This window comes from Aethalodelphis obliquidens, unplaced genomic scaffold, assembly GCF_003676395.1.
Source record: "Aethalodelphis obliquidens isolate GAN/ISIS:26980383/991018 unplaced genomic scaffold, ASM367639v1 scaffold20, whole genome shotgun sequence".
Taxonomy (NCBI): domain Eukaryota; kingdom Metazoa; phylum Chordata; class Mammalia; order Artiodactyla; family Delphinidae; genus Aethalodelphis; species Aethalodelphis obliquidens.
In genome coordinates this window covers 12,263,249-12,288,930 of record NW_020837964.1, presented here as the reverse complement: position 1 = coordinate 12,288,930, position 25,682 = coordinate 12,263,249, and the positions used below count along the sequence as shown (strand labels likewise).

The window sequence follows — 25,682 nt, the reverse complement described above, 5'->3', positions numbered from 1 at the left end:
GGGGGGCCTGCAAACGCCAGGGTAAGGAGGTGAACACTCGTTTAAGTGCTACTTAAAATCAGCAGGGAAGAGAGGAAAAACGGTTTGTACTTTCAAAAAATCATTTTGGCTGTGATGTAGAGAAGAATGGAGGGAAGGTACAGATACAGAAGCAGGGAGCAGAGCTTGTACCGGACTGCAGGCAGCTGGGATGGACCAAAATACTTCATGACAGAACTGTCTATTGGACTTTCAGGATTGAGTGGAAAGAGGATGCTCCGAGGGCTTTCTTTCATCAGTTGGGTGCATGGTGATGGTGCCGTTTTCTGAGAAGTCTGAGGAAGGAGTCTGTTTATAGAAAGAAAGCAAGCAGAGGTATCTCAAGCTATCCGAAAGTAGAGCGTCCCTATAACACCTCTCTTAGCTGAAATGGCGTGAAGTGAAGAAGCAATTGCCTTTTGGTGAAAACGAAAATCCTCTTCAGATTTCTTTCAGTTAGGGAGAAAATGTAGAGGTCTTTCGCAAAAGCAAAGTGGTGTAAGCAAGCTTTTGAACAGTGGGGGATATCTGTATTTGGTTTTGGATGTTAAGTTTGATGTAATGTCTTGGACATGCAAATGGAGATGTCAACTAAACAGCTGCTACGGGAGTCTGCAGCTCAGTGGGATGGTCAGGCAGGAGAGAGCTTTTTTGCGAGTTGTCAGCAGAAAATAGTACTTAAGCCATGGAATTAGCTTTCCTGGGGGAGAGAATATGAGGAACGACGGCTGCCCATCACTCAGCCCTGGGACTTCCCTACTGTAAAAGCCCAGAGAAGGAAGAGAGGCCAGCCTGGGAGACAGAGAGGAGATGCCCCCAAGCTGTACTGGCCACAGTTGTGGGAAGTGTTCCTGAAGGCTTGGCAGGAATACACCAGGAAGGGATTTAGAGGAATAGAGCACCTAGCCTTCCAGTAAGGCCCTAAGCTTGGCGTGGTCAGTAATGGCAGACAGAAGAAAGAAGAGGGGGCGGAGACTTGGGGTGGGGGGGAATCCTATCTATAAACATGCCAGACATTTCCCCTACTTATTTAATTCCCATTATAAACCTGGGAGTACACTGAAGAGTTTCTACTTCACAGATGAAGAAACTGGGGCTAGAGCACGTGGCAGGCTGGTAGAAGAGCCAGGATTTGAATTCAACTGCACTTCAGTTTACTGTAAAATATAACAAACACGCACACACACAGAGTATAAAATGGGCAAGGCAGATGAATCATTATATAGCAAGCCAAGAAGCAGAAGATGAGTGCCCTAGAGAAGTCCAAGCTGTACTGGGAGAGCTTGCTTTATAATGATTCGCAATTAGGCACAACTAGATTGTAATGTCAGAGGAACAGAAACTTGAAAGGGAAGTGGAAATGTGGGCAGGCTCACACCTGGCTGGGCTTGGGTGTTGGGTGAAAGTCATGAACGTGCCTCCTGAAGGCTGGCAGCATTCGGCTCCTTGACCTGGTGACGGCCTGAGAACTCGACATAAATAGACATACACTGTGTGCGTTCTTTTGTGGCTTGCTTCTTCACAAATTGACCTAATGGACGCATTGTTTTTGCCCATTTTTGTTTTTGCCCATTTTTGACCTTCATATAAATGGAATTAAAACAAATAAATATAATACATGGAACCATACTGCATGAACTTCTTTGTGTTATTATGTTACTGAAATTTACCCATGTTCATTCCAATTGGTAAAGAGTATCCCAGTGTGTGAACACATCACACTTTATTTGTCTATTACAAATAGACATTGGAGTTGTTTCCAATTTGGGGATGTTATGAAAAGTACTGTTAATTGAGAAGCTACCTGTCAGTCTAACTGCCCCTCCTTTCAAAGAAATCTCTTTTTTCTGGCTGCTCTTAAGATTTTTCTCTTTGTCACGGGTTTCCTGCAACTTCACTCTGCAGTGTGGATTTCTATTTTATTTATCTTGGGATTCTTTGAGTTTTGAAAAGTCTGTAAAGAGGTGTCTCTCATCTCTTCCCACGCTGTCCTCCAGGAGGCTTAACTTCCCTCTTCCTTATTTTTTGTCTCTCTGAACAATATTCTGGATGATTTCTTCTGGCTCTTTTCCAGTGCATGTATTTCTCTTCTCTGCTGGTCTAACTACTATTAAATCTATCCCTCTCGTTTTTAATTATGGTTATTAAATTTTTCATTTCTAGAAATTTTGTTTGGGTCTTTTAGGCCACGTTTTATAGTTTCTTCTTCTTGCAAATATTTTCAAGTTTGTCTACTTCTTTAAATACAGTAGGCATAATTGTATTAAAACCTGTCTCTGATATTTCCATTGTCTAAATTCTTTGCAGATCTGGTCCTGTGCCTGCTGTTTCTTAAGGTGCTTTGCTTCTTTATGTGAATATTTTCACACAGCAAAACTGCTTTTAAAAAATTGGACAGTAGGGCTTCCCTGGTGGCGCAGTGGTTAAGAATCCGCCTGCTAATGCAGCCCTGGTCTAGGAAGATCCCACATGCCGCAGAGCAACTAAGCCCGTGCGCCACAACTACTGAGTCTGTGTGCCACAACCACTGAAGCCCGCATGCTCTAGGGCCCGCATGCTGCAACTACTGAGCCCATGTAGTGCAACTACTGAAGCCCATGTGCCTAGAGCTCATGTTCCGCAACAAGAGAAGCCACAGCGATGAGAAGCCCCGAGCACCACAATGAAGAGTAGCCCCCGCTCGTCACAACTAGAGAAAGCCCACGCGCAGCAACGAAGACCCAATGCAGCCAAAAATAAATAAACTAAATAAAATTTAAAAATTGGACAATAATAATCCAATATTGACCAATGTAGCTTCAAATTCTATTAAAGCTTTACAAGGGGAAAGATGGGATAGCACTTACTGAAGTAGAATTACTATCAAAACACAAAAAGCACAACATCATCTTTTAACCTCAATTCCATCTTATTTTAGTCAGGTCTGTATTACAGGAATATTTTTTATCACTATCCATGATTTGGATTCTTGTATAGGAGAACAATTTAAATATGGTGTCTGTAAAAATGTCACAGTCTCATAATAAATATGGTAGAGGCCAATCATTACTCATAAGTAGCTTTTTTGAGATGTTATCAAATAGGACCTTTCCCCCTTAGTTTCAGCAGAGATCACTTTTGTTCCATGGTAATACTTCTTGGGATTCTCCACATATTCCCTCAGAGCAGACTCTCCCCAGGTGGCCTTTGCTCTCGTTGGCATCTGTGTAAGAGAATTTGGGGGCCTGACCAAACAGACCTTTCAGGTTTGGCTTGTGCTTCCCACCCTCTGACACTGTGGCACTGGGCACACTTCTCAGTAGAAATCTTCTTGCCCTTCTTGACAGTCCCTGTTTTGAAGTCAGCTCTCTAAGCTCTCTAAGTTACATACGTGCTGGATAGGCTCACCCAGCAGCTGACTGTCTTGCTCTCATTTCTAGAATTTAGTTGCTGTGGTCTAGTGAGTCTCAATCCAGGCTGTGCATGAGAAGCACCTGAGGAGTGATTTAAAGATACCGGTATCTGTGACTCTTTTTTTTTAAATTGAGGTATAGTTGCTGTACAATATTATATCAGTTTCAGGTGTACAACGTAGTAATTCGCAATTTTTTTTTTTTTTGGCGCAGCCGCAAATCTTGTGGGATCTTAGTTCCCTGACCAAGAATTGAACCCATGCCCCCTGCAATGGAAGCGTGGAGTTCCTAACCACTGGACTGCCAGAGAATTTCCAAGTAATTCACAATTGTTAAAGGTTATACTCCATATAGTTATAAAATACTGGCTATATTCCCATATAGCTTATTTATTTTATACGTAGTAGTTTGTACCTCTTAATCCTCTACCCCTGTCTTGCCCCTTCTCCCTTCCTTCTCCCCATTGGTAACCACTAAGTTTGTTCTCTGTATCTGTAAGTTCTTTTTTGTTTTATTCACTCGTTTGTTGTATTTTTTAGATTCCACATTTGTCTTTCTCTGTCTGACTTATTTCACTAAGCATATACTCTCCAAGTCCATCCATGTTGTTGCAAACGGCAAAATTTCATTCTTTTTTATGGCTGAGTAATATTCCATCGTGTGTATGTGTGTGTGTGTGTGTGTGTGTGTATACACACACACCACACAGACATCTGTGACTCTTGATTCAGCGGTGCACAGGGATGCCCTTGTCATGTAACTCTGGAAAAACCCCCAGAAGGTTCTCATGCTTAGCCAAGGTAAGAACCAGAGTAATAGTTCCCTCCCTGGACTAGGGGTTGGGCCCTTTAATCTGCCAGGAGCTAGGAAAGGCAGTGAGTGGAGGTATGGGGTGGGCACTAGAGAGGGCAGGTGAGAAGAGCCAAAGGCAGAGCACAGAAGTCATCATATCTGCACTGGAAAAATACAATCAGATCCGTGGAATCATCTGGCCAGGCGGAAAAGGCTCAGAGACAGAGGGAAAAGCAAAGAGCTTAAAAGTTGTATGCTATTAGCTGTTCCCTAACCCAGTTATGTGATTTTCCATTGCCTGAAAAGTCCTCATTGGGCAGATGTCCTTTTTAATCTTGTTTTCTCTTCCAGCCTACATTTTCTTATCTCTCCCTTATCTTCAACAGCACCACTCCTTACTTTTATAAGACCTCTATTAACAGAACGAACACTGTCTAACCCATATAATCAATCCTCAGAGAAGCAGTAAAGTGTGGCACGCACTGGCAGTTCCTCTGCTGCCTGAGATCACCAGGCAAACATGGAGAAGTGGCGGGGCTGAGTTACTAGAGCTGAGTCAGAGTGGGGAGGTTCAGGGCATGCATCAGAGGCCTTCTGCAGGTAACACTGACTCCTGCTTGTGCTTTCTTGTGGGCCCTTCCCCAGATGGCTCTGGTACTTCTACCTCTGTCCTGTGGCAAACCATCTTTGACAGATGGACTTAGAAGTCTGGTAGTTAAACAAGCTCATAAAGTCATTAAAGGCATTTTTTTTTTAATCTACTGATCAGCTTCTACGTTCATTCAAATACTCGTGAAACCTAATCTAGAAAAATGACCCCCCAAACAAATCCCTCACCTATCTTTATTATAATTTAGCTTATAAGTAACCTGAATGACTACCACTTAATACACACCTTTAAGTGACAGTGACGGGCAGTTCTGCAAAGGGCTTTATGTGGACAGGGCTTTATGCCTTTCTTATCGTGCTCCACTTTATTGCACTTTGCAGATACTAAGTTTTTTAACAAATTGAAGGACTGTGGCAATCTTGTGTTGTCAGATGATTGTCAGCATTTTTTAGCAATAAAGTATTTTTTAATTAAGGCTTGTACATTGTGTTTTAGATATAATGCTTGCATCCTTAATAGACTACAGTATCGTATAAACGTAACTTTTATATGCACTGGGAAACCAAGAAATTCGCACGACTCACTTTATTGCGATATTTGCTTCATTGCAGTGGTCTGGAACAGAACCTGCAATATCTCTGAGGTCTGCCTGTGCTATATACATATATGCATGATATATATATCACATGTTTTGTCTCATGAGAGCCTCACAACCACCCTAAGGGTGGTATTACTATCTCAGTTTTACTGGTGAAGGAGCTGAGCCTCAGGGATGCACAGCGACTGCAGGGAGAGCCCCTGCTGGAGAGGGGCAGGCATGTGGAGTACCAGGGCTGTCTGATGGGCCACGCACACTTCCTTTCACTGTTAGGGGTGGGGAGTGTGGACCCTGAGCCATGGACCCACTTCTGTCGTAACTTTGTTCTTGGGTTCTTCTGAGGTTCCTAAGTACTCAGTGAACACCGTTTCTCTCAGGACATTCCTGTACACAGTTTATGGACACCCTCTTTGTATTCCAAAGTGAAGAGGAAGAGGGTGCATGTGATGGCCCAGATGCTGTCTGAGGGCTGGTGTGTCACATAGGTTGAAGCCAAAGGTGAAGCCCCACCCCGGGCCACAATGACACGGACAAAAAAATCCCACAATACCCGACAACATCTAGGCGCTCTGTTGACTCTGCGTTTGATGCACTGAGCTTGTCTGGCTTCTCAGAAGGCCAAATAATTCAGATGAGACTGAGGCTGATACGGTGAGCCAGATCTGACCACATGAACAAACGAGGTGACTTACAGTTCATGGGAGCTGCAATTCAGCAAATTCAGCTTGGCAGACGTGCCTCTCCCCGAGAGAAGTGCTGCTCACGTGCCCCCCCACCCCCTTCCTGTCACCCCAATGTTTTCCTCACCGACAGGACCTGCCCACATTAGAACACAGCTTCAACAACAAACCAGAGAGCTCATGTTTTTTGTTTTACCGTGAAAAGCTCCTGCCTACTTAAATTGGGTGGCACATGTGCAATGAACTAGCCCAGGGCTTGGAGGATTTTCAGAGAATAGAATGCACTGCTTCTTACCCCTCCTTCCCCCGATTGTGGATGGCTAGTTCTTCGCCAATGCCCTCCTCCTCCTTGAAGCTCTCCCAGTCCAGCTTGGACTTCTCTAGGGTGCTCATCTTCTGCTTCTTGGCTCCTATTTTCCCCAGAAGGCTGCTCATGCCACTTGATCTTTTTAACCTAGGGAAAGCAAAAACATGAAACATGTAGCAGGTAAAAACTCTAATCTCTTGATTAATGGTTTTTCTGATTGGCACGGGCCTCCCTAGATTCAAGCGATTTATCTTAATGGGAGCCATGTTTGCATCCAGGGTACTTCCTGTCGCTGTGGAGAGCACAGTAAGGAGACCAGAATCCTAATGCACTCTTCCTGCTCAATACCTCTGACCACTCTAACGACCTGGGGATAGGAAATCCTGAAGACCTCTGTCTGCTCTGTATGACAGACAGGTCTCTGCTTGCAAGGAGGGAGAAGTGCAGCATGATTCAGACATGGTTTTACAATCACATGCCTTGCTTCATATTCCAGCGCGAACCATGTGACTTTAGGCTAGGTATTTAACTACATCTGCCTCGGTTTCCTAATCTACAAAGTGAATGCTTACTCACAGGGCTGTAGTGTATCCTCTATATAAAGTGCTTAAAACAGCAGCTGGCACACAGCAAAGGGGCAATAAATGTTATCCATCCTGAATCACTGTCATCATCTGTGCACTAAAGCCCCAGGGAATCCTTTCAAGAGAAAGAGAACCAGATCCCAACACTGATGAGCAAGAGTTACAGGATCTTAAAAAGACCCTAAGATCAGTTTCCTTTCAACTCCTGTGAGTCAGGACCCTGGTTTTTCCCAGGAGGTGGAGAACATTCCTCATCCTGAAAGCAGGGAATGTACAGCCTGTGCTCTACTTGCTGGTTATGCTGTCGTGGATGGTGGGAGAAACCCCATATGTCCAAGTTCAAGTCCTGGCAGGTCAAATGTTTCTAGTCAATGTTAAATGTATGAGATAAAATAAGCAAGACAGAATGCAGCTAGTAAGAAGGTGGTATTAGGGGAAGGAAGTATGGAATGAACATGGCTTTTGGTCTCTTTAGAAAGTAAAACAAGTTATATACCAGCATACAGGAAACTAGAAGTCATTTTCTGCTTTACTGAGATATGCAAGACAGTTAAAACATTTAAAACCTCTCTGAGCTAACAACACAAGGACTGCTGACAACATCAATACTAATACCTCTCACTTGCCTAGAAGGCTCATTACCCAAGTGTTTCATAGCCATTTCTTATCTTACTCTCCCTAGTGCCGTGAAAGAGGACCACTGAGTCTCAGAGTTGGAGGAGGAACTTCAAGATGATCTTGTGTCTCACCAACCATTCTGAAATCCCACCTTCCTGCAGCACAGGGCCAGTGAGGGGTGGCTCACTACCTCTGCCCTGGAACGAGCCGATAGGCCAGTGTCCACACTGAACACGAGACTCCTGGGGCTGAACCATTACCCTCCACACTCTCATTAGCTTCCCTGTTGTGGTCATACCCTACTACAGGCTGTCAGCTTAAGATCAACTCACAAGAGGCTGGACAGGCATCACTGTCCTCATTTCGAGTTGGACAAATAAAGTGCAGAGAGGTTAAATGATACAACAAAGGTCAAACCAACAGAAGATGCAGATCCAGGGCAAAACAAGGCTTTTCTGACCCTCAGTGTGGTGCACTGTGCTGTCTCACTTCTAACGTGAGAAGTTACTTGAGAGATTTTCTGACGGCTATTTTATTCCCAATTTGCTTAAGGATTTTCCAAAGAGCTCTTTATGAGCTTTTGATTCATATCTTCTAATTCTTTTCCGGATAACAGTCCCAGAACAATCTCTCCATCAACACACACAGACTATATTTTACCAGGAACAGAGCATAAGTGGGGAGGCAGAAACTTAATATGGCTCAAATCTTTCCGCTTCTCACCTGCTTCACTGCTACTGTCCTGGTTCTCATTTTTATATTCTCACCTGGATGATTAAGCAGGCTCTTCACTTGTCTCCCTGACTTCTGTCTTGTCCCACCATCACTCACCTGCTCCATCCTGGCATCTATCCTACATGCTGTCTTCACCGTGAATTTTTGAAAATATGAAGCTTATCACGTCTTTCTGGTTAATGTCTCCTCCTTGACCCCTAACTACTCTTACAATAAAGTCTAAACTCCTTCGCTCGCAGAGTTCTTCCTGATCTTCTCTCGCCACATCTCCCCTTGCAACCTACACTCCAGCCACACCTGCAGTTCACCTCTCCTGGTCCCCCTCCCATTCATCTGGTCTTGCCTTAGCTTAGAAACCGCTTCCTGCAGGAGGCTTTCCCAGACCCTTCCCCCAGTCTCTGAACTAGACACCTCCTGCTGGTGTTTCTACTGCACCCCTGTTCTTTTCCCATTACGGCACTGCTCCTCTCCGTAACAGGTGCTTGAGGGCTCTACGTTCAGCTGCTGCTGCACTGGTCAGCTCTGAGGAAGCTCAGAACCACTGCGGACAACATCTCACCAAAACCACACACCTGGAGGCTTTCCATTTCTGGCCGCAGGGTGTCCTTTGACCCCGCCTACATGCCAGAAGCACTGTGGTGGAGTGGTTGTGGCGGACAGGAGCTGGTGGCTAAATGGCCCAACCTCTTGTCCTCACATAGGCAGTCCTGGGAGGTACACTGAATGCTTCTCAGAAGTCCTGATGGCTCGTGGCCTTGGAAATGCGGGCACTCTTGTATTGGCTTTTCTGCCTTCCCTGCCTCACTTTTCCCACCCCCTCAACTCTTGCTTCTTGGGACACCTCCCCAACTAAACCACCTGCACTCAAAGCCTTACCTAAGGTTCTGCTTTGAGGGGAATCTAGCAAAGATGTTGAGGAGAAACATGACTTTCCCTTTGCAGGCTCTATATCGTGTGGATACTTAAGTTCTGGGTCTCCAAATCTCTCTCTAGCACATGGATATAGTTCTGTAAACAGTGGACACTCGATAAACTCAACAATGTCACCTGGATCACAGAACCAATTAGTGGGAGAGAATCAGATTTTTGTAGAATAAAGGTGTTCAGAACACTTCTAAATTGGGGAATTCTAAGGGGAGGAATTTCCACTTATATTTGCCAATCAGCTCTCAGCAACTCAGGGTTCCCCATTTTATCTGGGCAGCACCACGGCTCTGTACACCATCTCTCCCCGACAGCCTACAGCTCTGACAGTATTACCAGAATATACCATCTTTTCAACAAGTCACTTCGAGAAGTCTATGGGAAAATGATTTTTGCCGCATAGCAGTGAAAAAGGTTCTAGAAAAGGAAAAGTTGTAATCCCCCTTTAAATGAATATCAGCAAAATTTCACCTGTGCTATTAGGCTTTAGGAGAAAGCTTCTACGTCTGCTTGCATTGGATCATTAACACGGTGTATGATTTCCTAATTTGAGGGCCTCAAAAGCAAAATTACCCCTCTTGTATTTGAGGCTAAATCAAAGTGAACGACACATTTATAGTAGCAGCCAAAACATGCGGAGGTTCATCATCACGGAGAGACCAGCACTTGGTTCCTGGAACCTGGAATGTGGGGTCTCACACTCGCTCTCCACCTTGAAATGGGGCTTTAGTGGCATAATCCTGGCATCATTCCATTGCAATTGTCAGGAAGGCAGATTTACCCTGACCTTGGACCCATCTCTGCTGTTAAAGTTCATCCACCAGGCTTTCGGGAAAGCTGAGGCAGGCAGGAAAGAGCCAGATTCTGGGCAGTGGCTGCTGGCTGTCTCTATTCTGCCGTGAAGGAAACTGCAGAGAGCGCCTCGGCCTACGGCTCCCCCTCTCAGAACTGCAGCTAGGCCAGGAGGGAGCAACTTCAGCACTGGCATCCCACAGGCATTTAGCAGGTGTGTACACTGGAAAACAGGGGAAAGGGGAAGGTCCGAATTCCCTTGGAGACCTCTCTGCTGTCAGCAGGAACCAGTGCAGTTTCAGGCATCAGAGCAACAGCAACACTGACTTCTCTTTGTTCTGGATCCTAAGCCATAATGGCAAGGGACTACCAGAAAGTCGGCTTTGACAGCCCAACCCCTCCCCCAGCTGCAGATTTTCCAGTCTTGGTTCTAAAGTGGGATGGGATGAGCTGTGTCACAAAAACCACATTCAAGAGAACCTTCACCCACCTGTTAGAGGTCAAAGTCCACAGGAAGGCACCCTGCACTTGCTCCCTCACAGACTGCATCCAGAAGGTTATACTCAGACATATCCAGACTACTGCTGCCGAGGTGTTTTCAATGTAACAGTGACATTTCAACCGCCTCCTCCTACTCTACTGATCTTACGACCGTAAGTTCGATGTGAGGACTAATCCTGTCTGAGGAGCACGGCCTTCACTCTAAGCAGCTGGCTTCCGTGCCATCAGAGAGTATGGCTGAGTGCACAACACACTTGTGAAAGAGCCTCTTACTAAGTCTTTTTTCTTGTGCTTTCTGTCCTGTTCTCCATCAATCAGCAATTATCCCAATTCCCTTCCCACTGTACCAAGCCCGATGACGTGTCCCAACACCAGACACCAACCAAGACCTCACAAAAAAATATTCAGAATCTCGGAAGAGTAAAAGGGACAAAAAGGGCAAAATGACCATTGTCTTTTTCCTTGCTGAATTCAAAGTTTACAATGATAATTTGCTAGAAATTATGCTGCCTTTTAGCCCCCAGAATGGAAGTTTAACAAAATTCACTGCAACTAAATGATAAACTCCATCCTGTTGAGTCTATTATAAAGATATTAAAGTAACATGTTTTCTTTGCTCCAGTCCCATGAGCATGGACACAGAGTCACTCAAATGATTTGTTTCATAGCAAAAGCACTGCTTTATCTGGCCATGCTCAGTGATGCTCTGGATCCTGCTGTTTATTTATGAGAGGTACTGGAAAGGAGCTGGGAAAATAACTTCTTAAACAGAAACAGAAAGGATGAGAGGACACAACAACTGGTTGTGAAGAAAAGGTGGGAACATCTTTCCCATAATCTTTAAAATCAGCCTCAGGCACCCAGCTGTCTCACAGAATAGAATTTGAGGTTTGGGAATAAATTTAGAGTCATTTGTTCATTGGACTCATCCAACAAAGATTAATCAGAAATTACTGTACACCAGACAATGTGCTTGGAACTGGGGATACAAAAATATATAAAGCATAATCTTTGGCTTCCAGGAGAAAATCTAGTAGAGGAGATCATCATCGAAAAAAACTGTGACCAAATACTATCAGGACACAAAACAGGGAGCGGCTGAGAGGCTGTTTAATGCAACCTCTTTATTTCAGAGATGAGTTAACTAAAGTCTAAGAAGGTTAAGAAATCTGCCCAAGTTCACCGTGGGAGACTTGGGTCTAGTACTCAGTGCTTTTGACACCTGGCCTGTCTTCTCCACCTTGCTGATACCAGAGCTGAGGACAGATAACCTTTGGAGATCCCTTCCACACACCAATTTCACTGCTGATTTTGGGGTTGGGGAGGATATTCTTATTTTCCCTGTTGTCCTGGAGCTAACTGTACACAGGGTCCATGTCTTACTCATTCTTGGCTCACCCAGCGTAGTACAAAGCCTTGCCATGGTACGTGACCACTACATGTTTAATATGATTCGATAATGGACTTATCCAAGTGAATCTTCTCTTATAACAGAAGGATTTAACACTGCACTTGGACCAACAGGAAAGAAAAGGAAACGCCAAAATTGGACAAGCAAGGATAGGGTCAACACATGTGCACGGAAGCACTACTGACCTTTACTTAGAACTTCAACATACAGAGCCCAGCTCAAGCCTACGCCTTCTCTCTCACAACCTGTTTAACCACTAACATGCAAATTATTTGGAACAAAGATTCTTTGGCAAAGATATGCAGTTTCCTTAGTATTTGTCATCTGTTTACAAGGCAGGAGTGGACGTACTTGTAGCTTACCCATGGACTATTTTCCAGAGCCATACAAGGGTCTGGAACTGGCATGGTACTTCCTGAGAAATGGGAAGAAAGTTTATGATGAAATTCTTCAGTGAGAGCTGTCTGACTGAAACCACTATTCTCTTTCAGATCTTCTTTGGATTAAGCTGAAATCCCGAAGAATGAAATGTAAAGCCCTAGTCTCTGGGCCAATTTCACTCCCCACCTGTGTAAGTCTCTAAATAATCTCCGCAAAGCCCAAGACAAGATGACTCAAGGAAATGGACTGGAAGCCAGTGGTAAATTAGGAAAAGAGTTTAAATCCCATTCACTTCCCAACATTGTATTGACAGTATTCTATGGGACATCGGGACTCAGGAAAGTGGAAAACCAGAAATATTGACATTGATACACTGCCAGCCAAAAAAAAGGCATCTATCAGCAAAAGGTGAAATAAAAGCTGGCAAACAGCAGCAGCTTCCGTTTTTGTACAAATAGAAAACGATCTGCTACTCAGTTATTGATCTCATGCCAATCCAAGAGTAAAGGGAGGGACTTCCCTAGTGGCGCAGTGGTTAAGAATCCGCCTGCCAATGCAGGGGACACAGGTTCACGCCCTGGTCTGCGAAGATCCCACATGCCACGCGGCAACTAAGCCCGTGCGCCACAAATACTGAGCCTGCGCTCTAGAGCCCGCGAGCCACAACTACTGAGCCTGCGTGCCACAACTACTGAAGCCCGTGTGCCTAGAGCCCGTGCTCCACAACAAGAGAAACCACCACAATGAGAAGCCCGCGTACCACAATGAAGAGTAGCCCCCACTCGCCGCAACTAGAGAAAGCGCACGTGCAGCAACGAAGACCCAACGCAGCCAAATGTAAATAAATAAGTAAATAAATTTTAAAAAAAAAGAGTGAAGGAAACGTAAGTTTGTCTGATTTGATTTCCACTGCTCTGCATCTTTATAGCATGTCTATGAAACATACCTGATGATTCTGGTTGCAAAAGCCCTGAATTCTAAGCTTCTAAAACACTATATTATAGAAGAAGCCCCTTTCAACTCTTCCTTCCCTACCTGTTAAGCACAGAGGTCTATTTTGCCTGCTCTGGCCTTTGAGCTGCTGCTGGGAGGACTATTCTAGCTGACTTGGTTCTGTTTAAATGGACAGCTCTTCCTATAGAAGACATTCATTTACAGTCAGTTCTCCCCAGAGCAGTAGGGATCCTCTAACTGCACAGTTTCTGGTCTCTCTTGCGATAAAGGTCATTTATTTTTGAGACAAGTAACTTGGGGTTAGGGACTCTCAAGTGACTGAAATGGACTTTTTCTCTGGGACAAACTAACTGATCTGTTGGGCAGTAGTTTATTTGCATCATATGCCAAGAGAAAGTTAATGCCCCTCTTTGTGAAGAACAGTCGTCCACTGGTCTATTGTTCTGCTGAAACCAGCTCAGTGGGCTTGCGCCCCTTGCCACAGAAGGCAATTGTTTGTTTTTATTGTTGTTTGTCTTTATTAATCTGCCTAGTTCAGACCTTTCAGAGAGGGTCAAATTTAGACAAGCATTAGGAAAGAATGGGTCCTTTCCCACACCATTCCTTGGTGCACGTGAGGCCTCTGCAATGCTTGGTTCACACACTTAATGCAGAGAAAAATGCTGTATGAAGATGCAAAAGGGCTTGCGTTGCCAGGTGGGTGGGTGAGCTTTAGGGTATGCGAGCATCCAGTGCACTCCTGCTTCTGCGGTATGGAATGTGATGGCACAAGAACAGCAGTGTGGTCTACTGAGAAATTTCCCTCAACTTTCCTGTTTGAAAAATGTCAAACTGACAGAAAAGTTGAAAGCAGAGAACGACTATTACCTAAACACTCTTCACTTAGATTAACCAATTATTAACATTTTGCCACATCTGCTTATCTTCTTTTGCGGGGGTGATTCATGCTCCTTCACCTCTAAATACTTTGTGTGTGTCTCCTAAGGACATTCTTCTACATAAACAACACCTTATACCCAAGAAATCTCACATTGATAGAATGGTGTCATCTAACTTAAAGTTCATATTCACATTTCCCTCAATGCCTCCCCAACGGCCTTCACATTTGTTCCCCATTGCCTCTAATCAGGCACCACATCTGGGGTTCCCTTAGCCTCCTTTAATCTAGCATAGTCTTCTGCCTTTTGTTTTGTTTGTTTTTTGGTCTTTGATAGTCTTTTGAGTCTAGGTTGGTTGTTTTACAGAATATTGCTCGTTTAGGATTTGTCTCTTTCCTATACCAAATATGCCATGTACGTGAGGTAGGGTACTTCTTACTGCACCGTCACATAGTAATGGACACATAGTGTCAGGTCAGCCCAGGACTCATGATGCTAAGTGTGGCCCCTTGGGTAATGTGGTGACTGCAAGAGCTCTCATTTGTAAACGTACATTCTCTTCTCTGTGATTAATTTGTAATTAATGTGTAATATGTAGAATAATACCTTCAGGAAGTTCTGACTGCTTATTTCATGCCTCACCTATAATGCCTTGGCCATGTCTAAGGACAGACTGGGGTGAATGAATAGTGAAGGACCCTATTTGAAGGATAAATATGCAGAAAATCCCAAAGGGATCATAAAGCTCTGGCTGTAAGAAAGTCTCTAAAAAGGGAGAAAGCAGTAACTGGAGAAAGGCCAATGGTTATGAGATCATCAGCAGAGCCCTAGACTAGATCTGCCAATGGTGAGCAAAGAGGTCTCTGGCCAACACGGAAGCATTCACCTCGATACCTGGATACTCTTCTCAAGGGCTGGAGGCCTGGTATGCGTAGGGTTAAGTGACATGAAGTCAGTGGCAAAGCAAAACCCTCTGGCCTACCCACCAGACCTGTAGGAAATACTACTGAATTTCCCTTCTCCTTTGTCCCACTCCCCTGTGGTTGTATCTCATTCCCTGGGGAAGAGATAATGCCACATCCCTTCCTGCCTCTGCTCCAGCAACTTCCTTCCTCACACCATTCCCATGATGGGGGCTCAGGGCAAAGCAGGGAAGGGCCTCCACCATTTCACAGCAGTTGGGGAGTGAAGGAGGCCTGGGGGCTCTCCAAGGAGGAAATGTCTAGTTTATTGGGAATGAGGGTTATGCCTGGGGAGGGGAGGGACACTTTCCCCTTGAGGTGCAAACTGCTGTTGCTTTAATTTGTATGATCAGGCAGAGTTGGGGAGAATAATGTATTGACCAACACAAACAGGCCATTTACATTTCTGAGACCGAATTTTAAAGGAATTATTAAATACAGCTTCTAACAAAGCCCATAATGACATTTTTCTTTATGCAGAACCCTGGGAGCTCAACTGAGGAAGGCACAGCTTGTTTTTCCTGATACTGCTTCCATATAGGCTCCAACCAATCACAGCCATAGAGGCAAAGGAGAGATGAGGCAGAATCAGGATCTGGCAGCTAACACGTCAAGGCCCTTCCGAAGGAGAGCTCTGTTGGTTTCGTCCTGTGACTGCACCAGGCCAGGGCGGCTCTGCGGACGACCTGCCTGGTCTGAGGGCAGGAGCCACACTCACCCTGATCGATCCCATCAGGAAAAGAGCACATCTGTCAGAGACACCAGCCAACATGAGAAGCAAAGCCCAGAAGATACATGTGCTCCGACTGGCTTGTTTTGGCTAATTGCTGATTCAGGAGTTGGCATGTTTTCTCAAACCTCATTCTGTTGTTTGACTCCCGGCTTGCTTTTTCTCAGGCAGGTCTCCATCTCCTCATGAAAATGTCTGAGGATGTCAACATAAAATACATTTTTAAATTCTTGGCCACCTCCCAGGCTGAGATCAGTTCGAAGTTTCAGGATGTGGGGGGTGTCCTCAGTCAGACCAGACGAGTCATGCCTGCGCTCCTTTCTAGAAATGGGTAGGCACATTAGCCACAAGGCTTTGAACACACAGGAGTTAGCTAGCACACATTTTGCAAAATTACTCCCCTCCATGCCTCAACTTCTTACCACTACTAAATAAGCATGCAGTGATTCCCGACACCTCACAGTTCTGCCGTGCATGCATGCATGCGTGTGTGTGTGTGTGTGTGTGCATGTGCACTTTATGGTCCTTTCATTAGATGGGGCTGAATAGTAAGAAAGGTAATTTCCAGCACTTGACACTCCTGCTGGGGCCCTGACTCCGAATCCCTCTCAGGGCGGCATCTGCACTGTCAGTCGCTCGCCCGCTTGCCAGGGCATCTTCTCTGGCTTCCCAGAAGCCGCTATCCTGGTAACTCAGTGGGCAACTCAACGAGGCCCAGACCCCAACCTGCCCCACTCCAGGGCAGCTCCCATCTATCCTGAAAAAGCCAGGACACACCATTATCCACAGTTTTCCCATTGTCACAGGACCCCTTTACAATCTAGGATTTAAAGAGTCCTTGGGAAGCAATTACCTGCACAAGCATGATCAAAAGAAGGGGGCTGTTTCAAGCCTGAGCCCTAGGTGTCACTTTGCTAAAGCAATGCAATGGATTTCAACAAAGAAAAATATCTGTTCCCACAGAGTCTGGTACAGAAAGCAGAAAACTTTCTTTTTACTGCACTCAGGAAATGGTTTTCATAGATGTTAACCGCAGCTGGGTAATCTGTATAACCACAACATAGTTTCTCTTTAATAAGTGGAAGATTTTTACCCACTGCATCACTGACTACCAAAAAGAATTCCCACCCTCCATCTCTAAGGCAAGAAAAAAATGATAAGGATAAGTAGAGTCCCTTTCCTTAATCTGCCAGCTAGGGGTTGCTAAAGTAGCTTTTTCATTCAGAAATGTAGATTGTTCTACGAGGTTCCTGTCATCCAACCCTACTGCTGAGTGGTGGAGGAACCTTGAACAAATCCAGCTTCTTTGCACGCTGGGATCCCCTCAGAGCCTTTATGACCATGATCCACAATGGGTCACAACGTAAATGTATGACAATGGGTCACAATCAATAAGTCTGAAAAAGGAGCTTTCGTGACTACTGGCTGGCAGATGAAGGTGTGGTGAAAGAAAGTTGGCCAATGCTGCCACGCACAGATGGTTCAAGAAAATGAAAACAAATCAAAGCAAATTCCACCAACTAAAGATGTGAAGAGTAGACTGTTCAGTTCTCTGATTCATCCTTGTATATTAACCATTTGTCCTGGGAAACTTGGCATCACTCTCTCCCTGCTGTGAGAGCAAGGCCTCTGACCTGTGGCTCCTTGCCCAGAAGCCAGGAGCAGCCTGGGAGAGTCTGTGGCCCTCTCCTTGGGGGCAAGTGGCTTCACGATGCTGCTCCCATCACTGTGAGGCCCAGCTGGTAATTCAGCAAAGACTGAGTGAGCATGTTCACCATTCTCACTGCCCAGACGAAGGAAGGAGGTTCGGAGCTAGGGGTGTCGACACTGATGGTCTCATGTGAATGATACAACTATAACTAAAAGGGCACCCACGCAAAAACACACAAAACGAAAATTTACCTAGTTGTAAGGAGGAAGAGCTTTTCTCTAAGAGTGAAGATAATAGAGACGATAACCCAAATATATAAGCTACTGAAATGATTTGTATTCTAAAAGAATGCTGGAAAATCTGATGACACATCGTTTTTTATTCTCAGTTAATACTTTTAAAAACAGCTTTACTGAGATATAGTTCATATACTATTCACTCATTTAAAGCATGCAAGTCAATGGTTTTTAGTATATTCAGTTGTACAGCCATTACCACAATCTAATTTTGGAACATTTTTATCACCCTCTCAAAAAAAAACCCCTCATACCCATTAGCAGTCACCACCATTCCTCTAGCTCCAAGCAACCACTAATCTATTTTCTGTCTCTACAGATCTGCCTATTCTAATATTAATAGTTTTATTTACTATCATTTTTATTTTTTTGGCCACTCGGCGTGGCATGCACGATCTTAGTTCCCAGACCAGGGATCGAACGTGTGACCCCTTCAGTGGAAGCACAGAGTCTTAACCACTGGACTGCCAGGGAAGTCCCAGACAGCTAAGATTTTTAAATCTTAAGTTTAAGATTATACAGTTGGTATCTGTTGTAGCTTCCTATGAGAAATACATTTAAACTTTCAACTTGTCCCCTATGTTGATAGTCATATGAAAGTTTCCTAAGGGTGAGGAAAATCAGAAATCTAGACTTCAGACAGGAATACTGGAATATCTGAGCACTGCTTATATAGCTAAGTCCCGCATATCAACAGTACTACTTTGGAACTGTGTTTTTAAAGCAGTGAGACATAGTGGCTTAACATTCAGTGCAGAAACCTGCCCCTGCCACTTAAGGTTTTTTTCCTTTTAAAACCCTGGGTGAGTAAATTCATCTGAGCCTCAAGTAACCAATTAATAAAATGAGGATAATAATAACTACCTTGAAGCATGATGATTAAATGAGATATTCATCAACTCAGCCTTTATTCATTGAGTGCCTTCAGTGTGCCAGACTCTGTTGGCCACTGAAGATAGAAACACAAATTTCTTATCCTCATTTAATTCACTTGCTTGAGACAGATATGCAAACAAGAATTAGATTATGAGAAAAGCGCTACACAGCAAGTGCAGTAGGAGCCTAAGAGTGTGAATTGCGGAAGGCTGTAGAAAGGGAGGGGGAGGTGTCTGAAACGTGAAGGATGAGAAAGAATTTGCCAAGGGGACAACGTGGGATAGGAAGTCCAGAAAGAGATAATTACATGCTCAACGTATGTGAGCGCACTGAGCAGCATAATACCTGGCACACAGCAGAAAGTCAACACTTCCTGTTGTTCCTGCTCTTACCCTCTCATGTCCTTGAAAAGATGCTTCTCTAGAATACAGAAAGAAATTAAAATCTTGCTGCTGCTACAGAAAAATGATTGATCTGAGACTTTAGGAGTTGCTTGTTCTATCTTTTCCTGAGGCTAATTCACCTCTGGCAGCAAAGTATATTTGAAATTTTGACATTTTCCCCCCACAAACTTCCAATTTTGAAAAGTTTCAAACCAAGAAAAGTTGATCTCCCTTGTCTAGAACACTCCCCTTGCCTACAGAATGGCCCACTATTTGGACTTGTCTGATTGTTAATGTTGGCTTCTTTGAGGGTATCTGGGAGTCTTCTGGCACTCGATCCCTGGACTGCTTTTCTCCATGTACACTCACTGCCTGAGTGATTTCACCCAGTCCCAAAGCTTAAATACCATTTATTTGCCTCTGACCTCCAAATGTCCTATTTTCAGCCCAGACCTCTCTCCCTAACTCCAGAATTTCACTCAACTGCCCAGTGGGCCTCTCCACTTGGATGCCCAGTAGACCTCGCCTGCAGCCGCTTTCCACACCTTAGTAGAGGGCAACAGCACCCGCCAGGTACTTACCTCTCCGATCTCCTCTCATAACTAACCGCCCGACTCATTCCGCTTCAGGCGTGCAACACCTTTGCAAGCCATTCCTTCCACCTGAAATACTCTCTTCCCACATAACATCTTGTTAACTTCCTTACCTCCCTCAAGTCTGTGCTCAAATCTCAAACTTCTCACTGACACTTAACGCTTACTAACCTATTCAATACTCTAAACTTAACTCTCACCCCACAGTCCTGATTTCCCTACCCTCCTCGGATTTCCTTTTCTTCGTAACATTCAGCATTTTCTAACACACCACATAATTTATTTATTACGTTTAACGTCTATCTCCCTGCTGGAATGGAAACTCCACAAAGGCTTGAGCCAACGTCTGTTTTGATCACTGATATAACTCAAACACCCGGCACAGTGCCTGGCACTTGTTAGGTACTCAGTAAACATTTGTTAAAAGAATGTATGAATATTGGGAAAACGTATCAACTTCGTATATTATAAATAGATTCCAATAATGATATCTACTAAAATAACAACTCTCGATGTTGGCTCATCTCATAGCTGCTGTCCATCCTTCACTGGGTTTTCTTCTACAGGAGACGTAAGTACTTCAGAGCAGGGACAGGAAAAGCATTTGTTCATTGCAACAGATGGCAGACCCCTCCTTGAACGGCTGTCAGGAGCCTGGAATTTGTCTTAGGCTGGCCCTGGCACCACTGGATGAGAGCCTGCAGAATGCTCAACATCCTTGCCGTAAACTGTAATCTGGGGTACACAGGCTAAGCAAGTCCTAATTGAAATGCAAATAAGGGACAGAATTAAGGGGAATGCTGGATGAATCTTTGCTTTTTTTTGGTCTATGACAATAGAATTTGCAAGAAAAAAAAAAAATGGGGCTTCCCTGGTGGTGAAGTGGTTAAGAATCCGCCTGCCAAGGCAGGGGGCACAGGTTCAAGCCTGGTCCGGGAAGATCCCACGTGCCGCGGAGCAACTAAGTCCGTGCGCCACAACTACTGAGCCTGCTATCTAGAGCCCTCAAGCCACAACTACTGAAGCCCACACACCTAGAGCCCATGCTCCACAACAAGAGAAGCCAACGCAATGAGAAGTCCACGCACCGCAACGAAGAACAGCCCCCTGCTCGCAGCAACTAGAGAAACCCTGCACGCAGCAACGAAGACCCAACGCAGCCAAAAATAAATAAATAAAACAAATAAAAATTTTAAAAAGTGATATTTGCATTCATATTTTGTGATAATGAAGCCCTGGAACAACCAGGTCAAGAGACCTAAGGATGGACTTAGCTGAGGGTGGCAAATGAGTCTTTTTCTCTTGTCACTGGCTACCTCACAGCCAGGTTACTTTCATCTGTTTGCTCTTGGGGGCTAGTTTTAAAGTCATATACTCTACTACGTTATGAGCCAGAAGCAATGCCTGAGTCCAGCCTTGAAGCTAAAACCAATACTGGATGGATGTAATTGGAGCAATTAGCTAACTCAATAATCAGCCAACTGAACAACTTCTTGTCAGAAGCTGCCAGAAAGAATTATTCAGGTGTACAGATTTGCTACAGGCAGCAAACTGAGCTGCAGCAAAGATGACCACTCCCTCCAGCTGTCACAACCAACTATGTCAAGGTAAGAGAATCATGCAGATACGACTTTCTCGCTTGTTCAGTGGGCAACTGAGTTGGTGTACCCAGTGGAAGGGATCAGATGGTGAAGAACACCTAGAAAAAGATGCAAAAAGGAGTGGGTTCTTCTCACTGCTGGGGGTCTGGCTGCCTGGTGAGAAGATCCTAAAAACTTCCAAGGCAGGGGGGCAGAGGGGGGCGGGGAGGATGAGGTCATATACGAAGATTCAAGACTTCCAAATGGCTTCTGACCATGGAGCAATGTCCTCACAATTCTGAAGGAAAATCATTTTCCACCTATAATGTTATACCCAGCAAAACCACTAGTAAAATGTGAAGACAGAACAAAGTCATTTTCAGACACTCCAAGTTTCAAAAATTTATCTCCCATAAATCATTTCTTCAGGATGTAACTGGAGGATGAGCTCTATCAAAACGAGGGAATAAACCTAGAAAGAGTAAGACAAAGGATCCAAGAAACAGGGGAGCCACACAAAGAGGGATGAAAGGCAGGCCCAGAACAACAGCTGCACAGGAAGCCGAGAGAACAAGGAGCCCAGACCTGAGCAGGAGGATGGAAGGCTCCAGAAGGGACTGGGGATGGGATGTAAATGACAGATTATCTGACATAGTGGAGAAAAATACTGAGATGGATTTCACAGCCTTGTTGGAGAGTTTGGGGAAAATGTGATAGGGACACAGAAAATGAAGCAAACTAACAAATAACATACATACATAAAAGGAAATACAAGGGTAGTCCACACCTGGGCTCAGGGGAGGGGCAGTACAAGAGTGTTAATTCCTCCTCTTCCAAAACAGGAGTTGGTGCTTCTTAAAGACTAGAATTAACAGGAAGTTAATAAATGATGTCTTTTTAAAAATGTCTAATATTGAAAAAACAATAAATAACCATATACTAAACACAGTAGTTTAAATCACAAACAAAATAATACCAGAAGAACTAGCTAAAAGAGTTTAAAGTGGTTGCCTCTGGAAAGCAGGACCCAGGCCTGGGTCAGGAGACTGCATAATACATTTTTTTTTTTATAGATTTTTAAAATTTTATTTTATTTATTTTATCTTTGGCTGTCTTGGGTCTTCGTTGCTGCACGTGGGCTTTCTCTAGTTGCAGCGAGCGGGGGCTACTCTTTGTTGCGGTGCGCGGGCTTCTCAATGGGGTGGCTTCTCTTGTTGCAGAACACGGGCTCTAGGCGCAAGGGCTCAGTAGTTGTGGCTCGCAGGCTCTAGAGCACAGGCTCAGTAGTTGTGGCGCACAGGCTTAGTTGCTCCACAGCATGTGGGATCTTCCCGGACCAGGGCTCGAACCTGTGTTCCCCCGCATTGGCAGGCAGATTCTTAACCACTGGGCCACCAGGGAAGCCCTAATATATTTTGACTTTTCACACTATGCATCTGTATGACTTTGAACTGATAACCAACCTGGGTTAATAAATCTTAATGTGCCTTTTAGCAGAAAAAGAAAAGAAAGGAATTTTTCTGAGGAGTCATCAGTCTGGCTATTTCTCCATTGGAAAAGCTGGTGAAATGATCTGTTCCCCAGTGAGTGCACTGCTGAAATGATGAAAGAGATGAAAGCTAGAATACTCTTCCCGCACTTAATAGAAAAGGTTTTGCAGGATCATATTTATTTCTCAGTAGGGTTTGTACGCTGTTAAATTTTAGAAAGACAAAAATCTTAGATGCCTGCCCCTTCAGATATATGCTGTGCTGCAGAGTCAAAGAAAATCAGGGGAAATGGCTAAAAAGGGACATGCCTCTGTCAAATGAGAATTAGGAAGGGAAGTCTGAAATGTCACTGAGATTGTCATCAAGCCAGAAAGTTTGTTTTAAATAGGGGGAGGGAAGTAAAAAAGGCGATGAAAGGAAGTCTTTAAAGCCTTTCATTCTATATTCTGGTAGAATATAGCCATTATTAATACAGCCCATTCCTTCTTTCGCTCTCTCTACAAGCTGATTAAAAAAATAAGAAAGGAAGTTATGGTGGTTAGAGCAGGGCATTAATAAGATGGTCTGACTTCTGGGCTACACTCCTAATTCACCTGCTGTGTGGGCTTGCCCCACCCTGGATAAATCACTCCGTCACATTTTTTACTTCAGTGACTGAGACGTAGACCAATTTAACTCTGTGAGAGGCCGTGAACATTGTTAATCATTAATACTCTGCAAGAGACTCTGTGGAGAGAGGTACTGCAGCATCAGTTACTCATGATCATCTGGAAAGGCCAACAATCATCCATGACTTGCCTCCTCTTAAAGCACCTGGCCCACCATAGCTGTGGAAAGGTTTGCTTTTTCTCCTCCTGTAATTAATTAATCCAAACAAAACCCTTTAAAACAACAGAAACATGTGAAAAGAAACAGGAAAGAGGGTAATAATAAGGACAAACTGTTGCAACAATCCCACCCGTCCAGCCAACCTTGCCAAGCCTGAAATGCTCTGAAAAACATCTATCTGTATTTCCCTGGGATGTAGATACCAGGAAAAGGCTGCTTGCTGGCCAGCAGACCTAGCCTGGTGTTGTATAGGAGAAACCATTGGCTGGAAGTGGTGCAGTGGGTGGAGGAGGTTTCCACCAGAACGAAGGAGAGAGAGGGAGAAAAGGCCAGGTAAAGCACAGTAAGAAGCTTCTTGACCCACTTTTTAATTACTCTCACTAAACTGTTAAAAATAAGGCTAAAAAACAAAAACAAAAGGTGGAACACTCCCAGCACAATCTAAACCCCACCAAACTGAAAAAAGTCTGGAGAAAAGAAGACCTCCTATTCAGCAGGTCAGTTGATGGGCTAAGGGAATGCGTATGAAGGATGAGAAATGGCTCAGCTGCCCCTAAAATCAGTCTCCCTGTGAATACATTCCATGGACTCAACTAATTCAGTGATCCTTCTGGAGCCAGCCATCTATTTCATGTTGGCCTCCCATCTTATAAATGCTGTAACCTACCCCCAGTCAGGTTTCAAATACTCCTAGCTCTCTTGATTTACAATGAAACGTTGACTATCAGAACATGAAGTATGTATTTGCCATAAGTCTTGTCAGTGACTCTTTGCCGTTTGGGGGGAAAAAACCTTAATTTAGTTTATGCATATGGTCAAAATACAAAATGACCAAAATAATCCCCTAGCCACCGATTCTTTTTCTCTGAAGCAACAACTGTTTACCAGTTCCTGGTGTCCTTGTGCAGTGTTCTCTGCATATGCAATCACTGACAGTCCACAGGCTATCTCCTCCAGAAGCTGATTTCCTAGAGCTGTAGGTAGGACCTAATTTCCTATCTGAACACTTAAATCTCCATATATTTAGTTTTTATTGGGGTCTGGAAATAAAGCTCTGCAAGTCAGAGTTTTAAAATCTGCTTCTTCCTGCCAGAGCTATTTCATGCATATCCAAGCAGTGTACATTTGTATATATTCTCTCCCCATCCTGCACATAAATGATTGTATACCTCTACACTATCCTGCTCCTGGCTTTTTTAACTTATTTATGTATTCCAGGGATCACTGTGTATCAGTACATAGAGCACTTTCTCTTTTCCAAGCTGCGTGTTGTTCTATTGTATGGAAGAACCATAATTTATCAGGCAGTCACTACTATGGACTTCAATGACAATCTTTTACCATTACAAACACGGAGAGCCACATCCTTGTCAAAGCACTATTATCTAACTTTGGGATCTCTGCCAATCTTGTGAAAAATAGCACCTCCTTGTCATTTAAATTTGTTTCTCTTTTTATTAGGGAAACTCAGCGTCTTTTCTAATGTGTAAGAGCCACTTATATTTCCGTTCTGGTGAGTTTTCTTTGCCCTTTTAAAAACTGGGTGGTTGATATGTTTCTTATTGATTTGTAGAGGCTCTTACTAGGGAAATTTGTACCTTGTTTGGATTTAGTTGCAAATGGCTTTCTCCTAGTTTGTTCTTTGTCCTTGTTTATGGTGGTCTTTGCCATGGGTTTTTCTTGGCTTTTTTTTTTTTAGGAATGTATCAGCATTCTTTTAAAAAGGCTTCAATCAAACTAAATGTCCATCGACAGATGAATGGATAAAGATATGGTGTGTGTGTATATGTGTATAGTAGAATATTACTCAGCCATAAAAAAGAATGAAATACTGCTATTTGCAGCAACATGGATGGACCTAGAGATTATCATACTAAGTGGAGTAAGACAGACAGAGAAAGACAACTATCATATGGTATGGCTTATATGTAGAATCTAAAATATGACACAAATGAACTTATATACAAAACAGAAACAGACCCACAAACATAGAAAACAAACTTACAGCTACCAAAGGGGAAAGGGAGGGAGGGATAAATAAGGAGTTTGGGATCAGTAGATACACACTACTATATATAAGACAGATAAGCAACAAGCACAGGGAACTATACTCAATAT

At 43.9% G+C, this 25,682-nt stretch overlaps 1 protein-coding gene, 1 long non-coding RNA gene and 1 pseudogene across 5 annotated transcripts in view; all 3 read right to left on the bottom strand.

The window, feature by feature from the left end:
- CFDP1 (chromatin remodeling protein CFDP1) overlaps positions 1–25,682 on the bottom strand; it is a 138,236-nt gene that overhangs the window by 7,235 nt on the left and 105,319 nt on the right. The window contains exons 6-8 of one of the 4 annotated variants that reach the window (XM_027119237.1): positions 15,996–16,062; positions 12,314–12,377; positions 6,430–6,544 (exon numbers count right to left, since the gene is read on the bottom strand). The exons of 1 other annotated variant lie outside the window; for it this stretch is intronic. In XM_027119237.1, coding sequence (XP_026975038.1) covers positions 12,321–12,377; positions 15,996–16,062 — 124 coding nt within the window. In that variant the 3' untranslated portion in view covers positions 6,430–6,544; positions 12,314–12,320. Of the gene's footprint in view, positions 1–6,385; positions 6,545–12,313; positions 12,378–15,995; positions 16,063–25,682 lie in introns of those variants that run through there. 2 more of the 4 variants (XM_027119236.1, XM_027119235.1) reach the window with 2 other exon arrangements.
- On the bottom strand, positions 2,707–5,970 carry LOC113627350 (cytochrome c pseudogene; annotated as a pseudogene).
- LOC113627064 (uncharacterized) overlaps positions 16,069–25,682 on the bottom strand; it is a 30,837-nt gene continuing 21,223 nt past the window's right edge. Inside the window, exon 3 of the long non-coding RNA XR_003435416.1 lies at positions 16,069–16,188. This is a non-coding gene — a long non-coding RNA (uncharacterized LOC113627064). The remainder of the gene's footprint in view (positions 16,189–25,682) is intronic.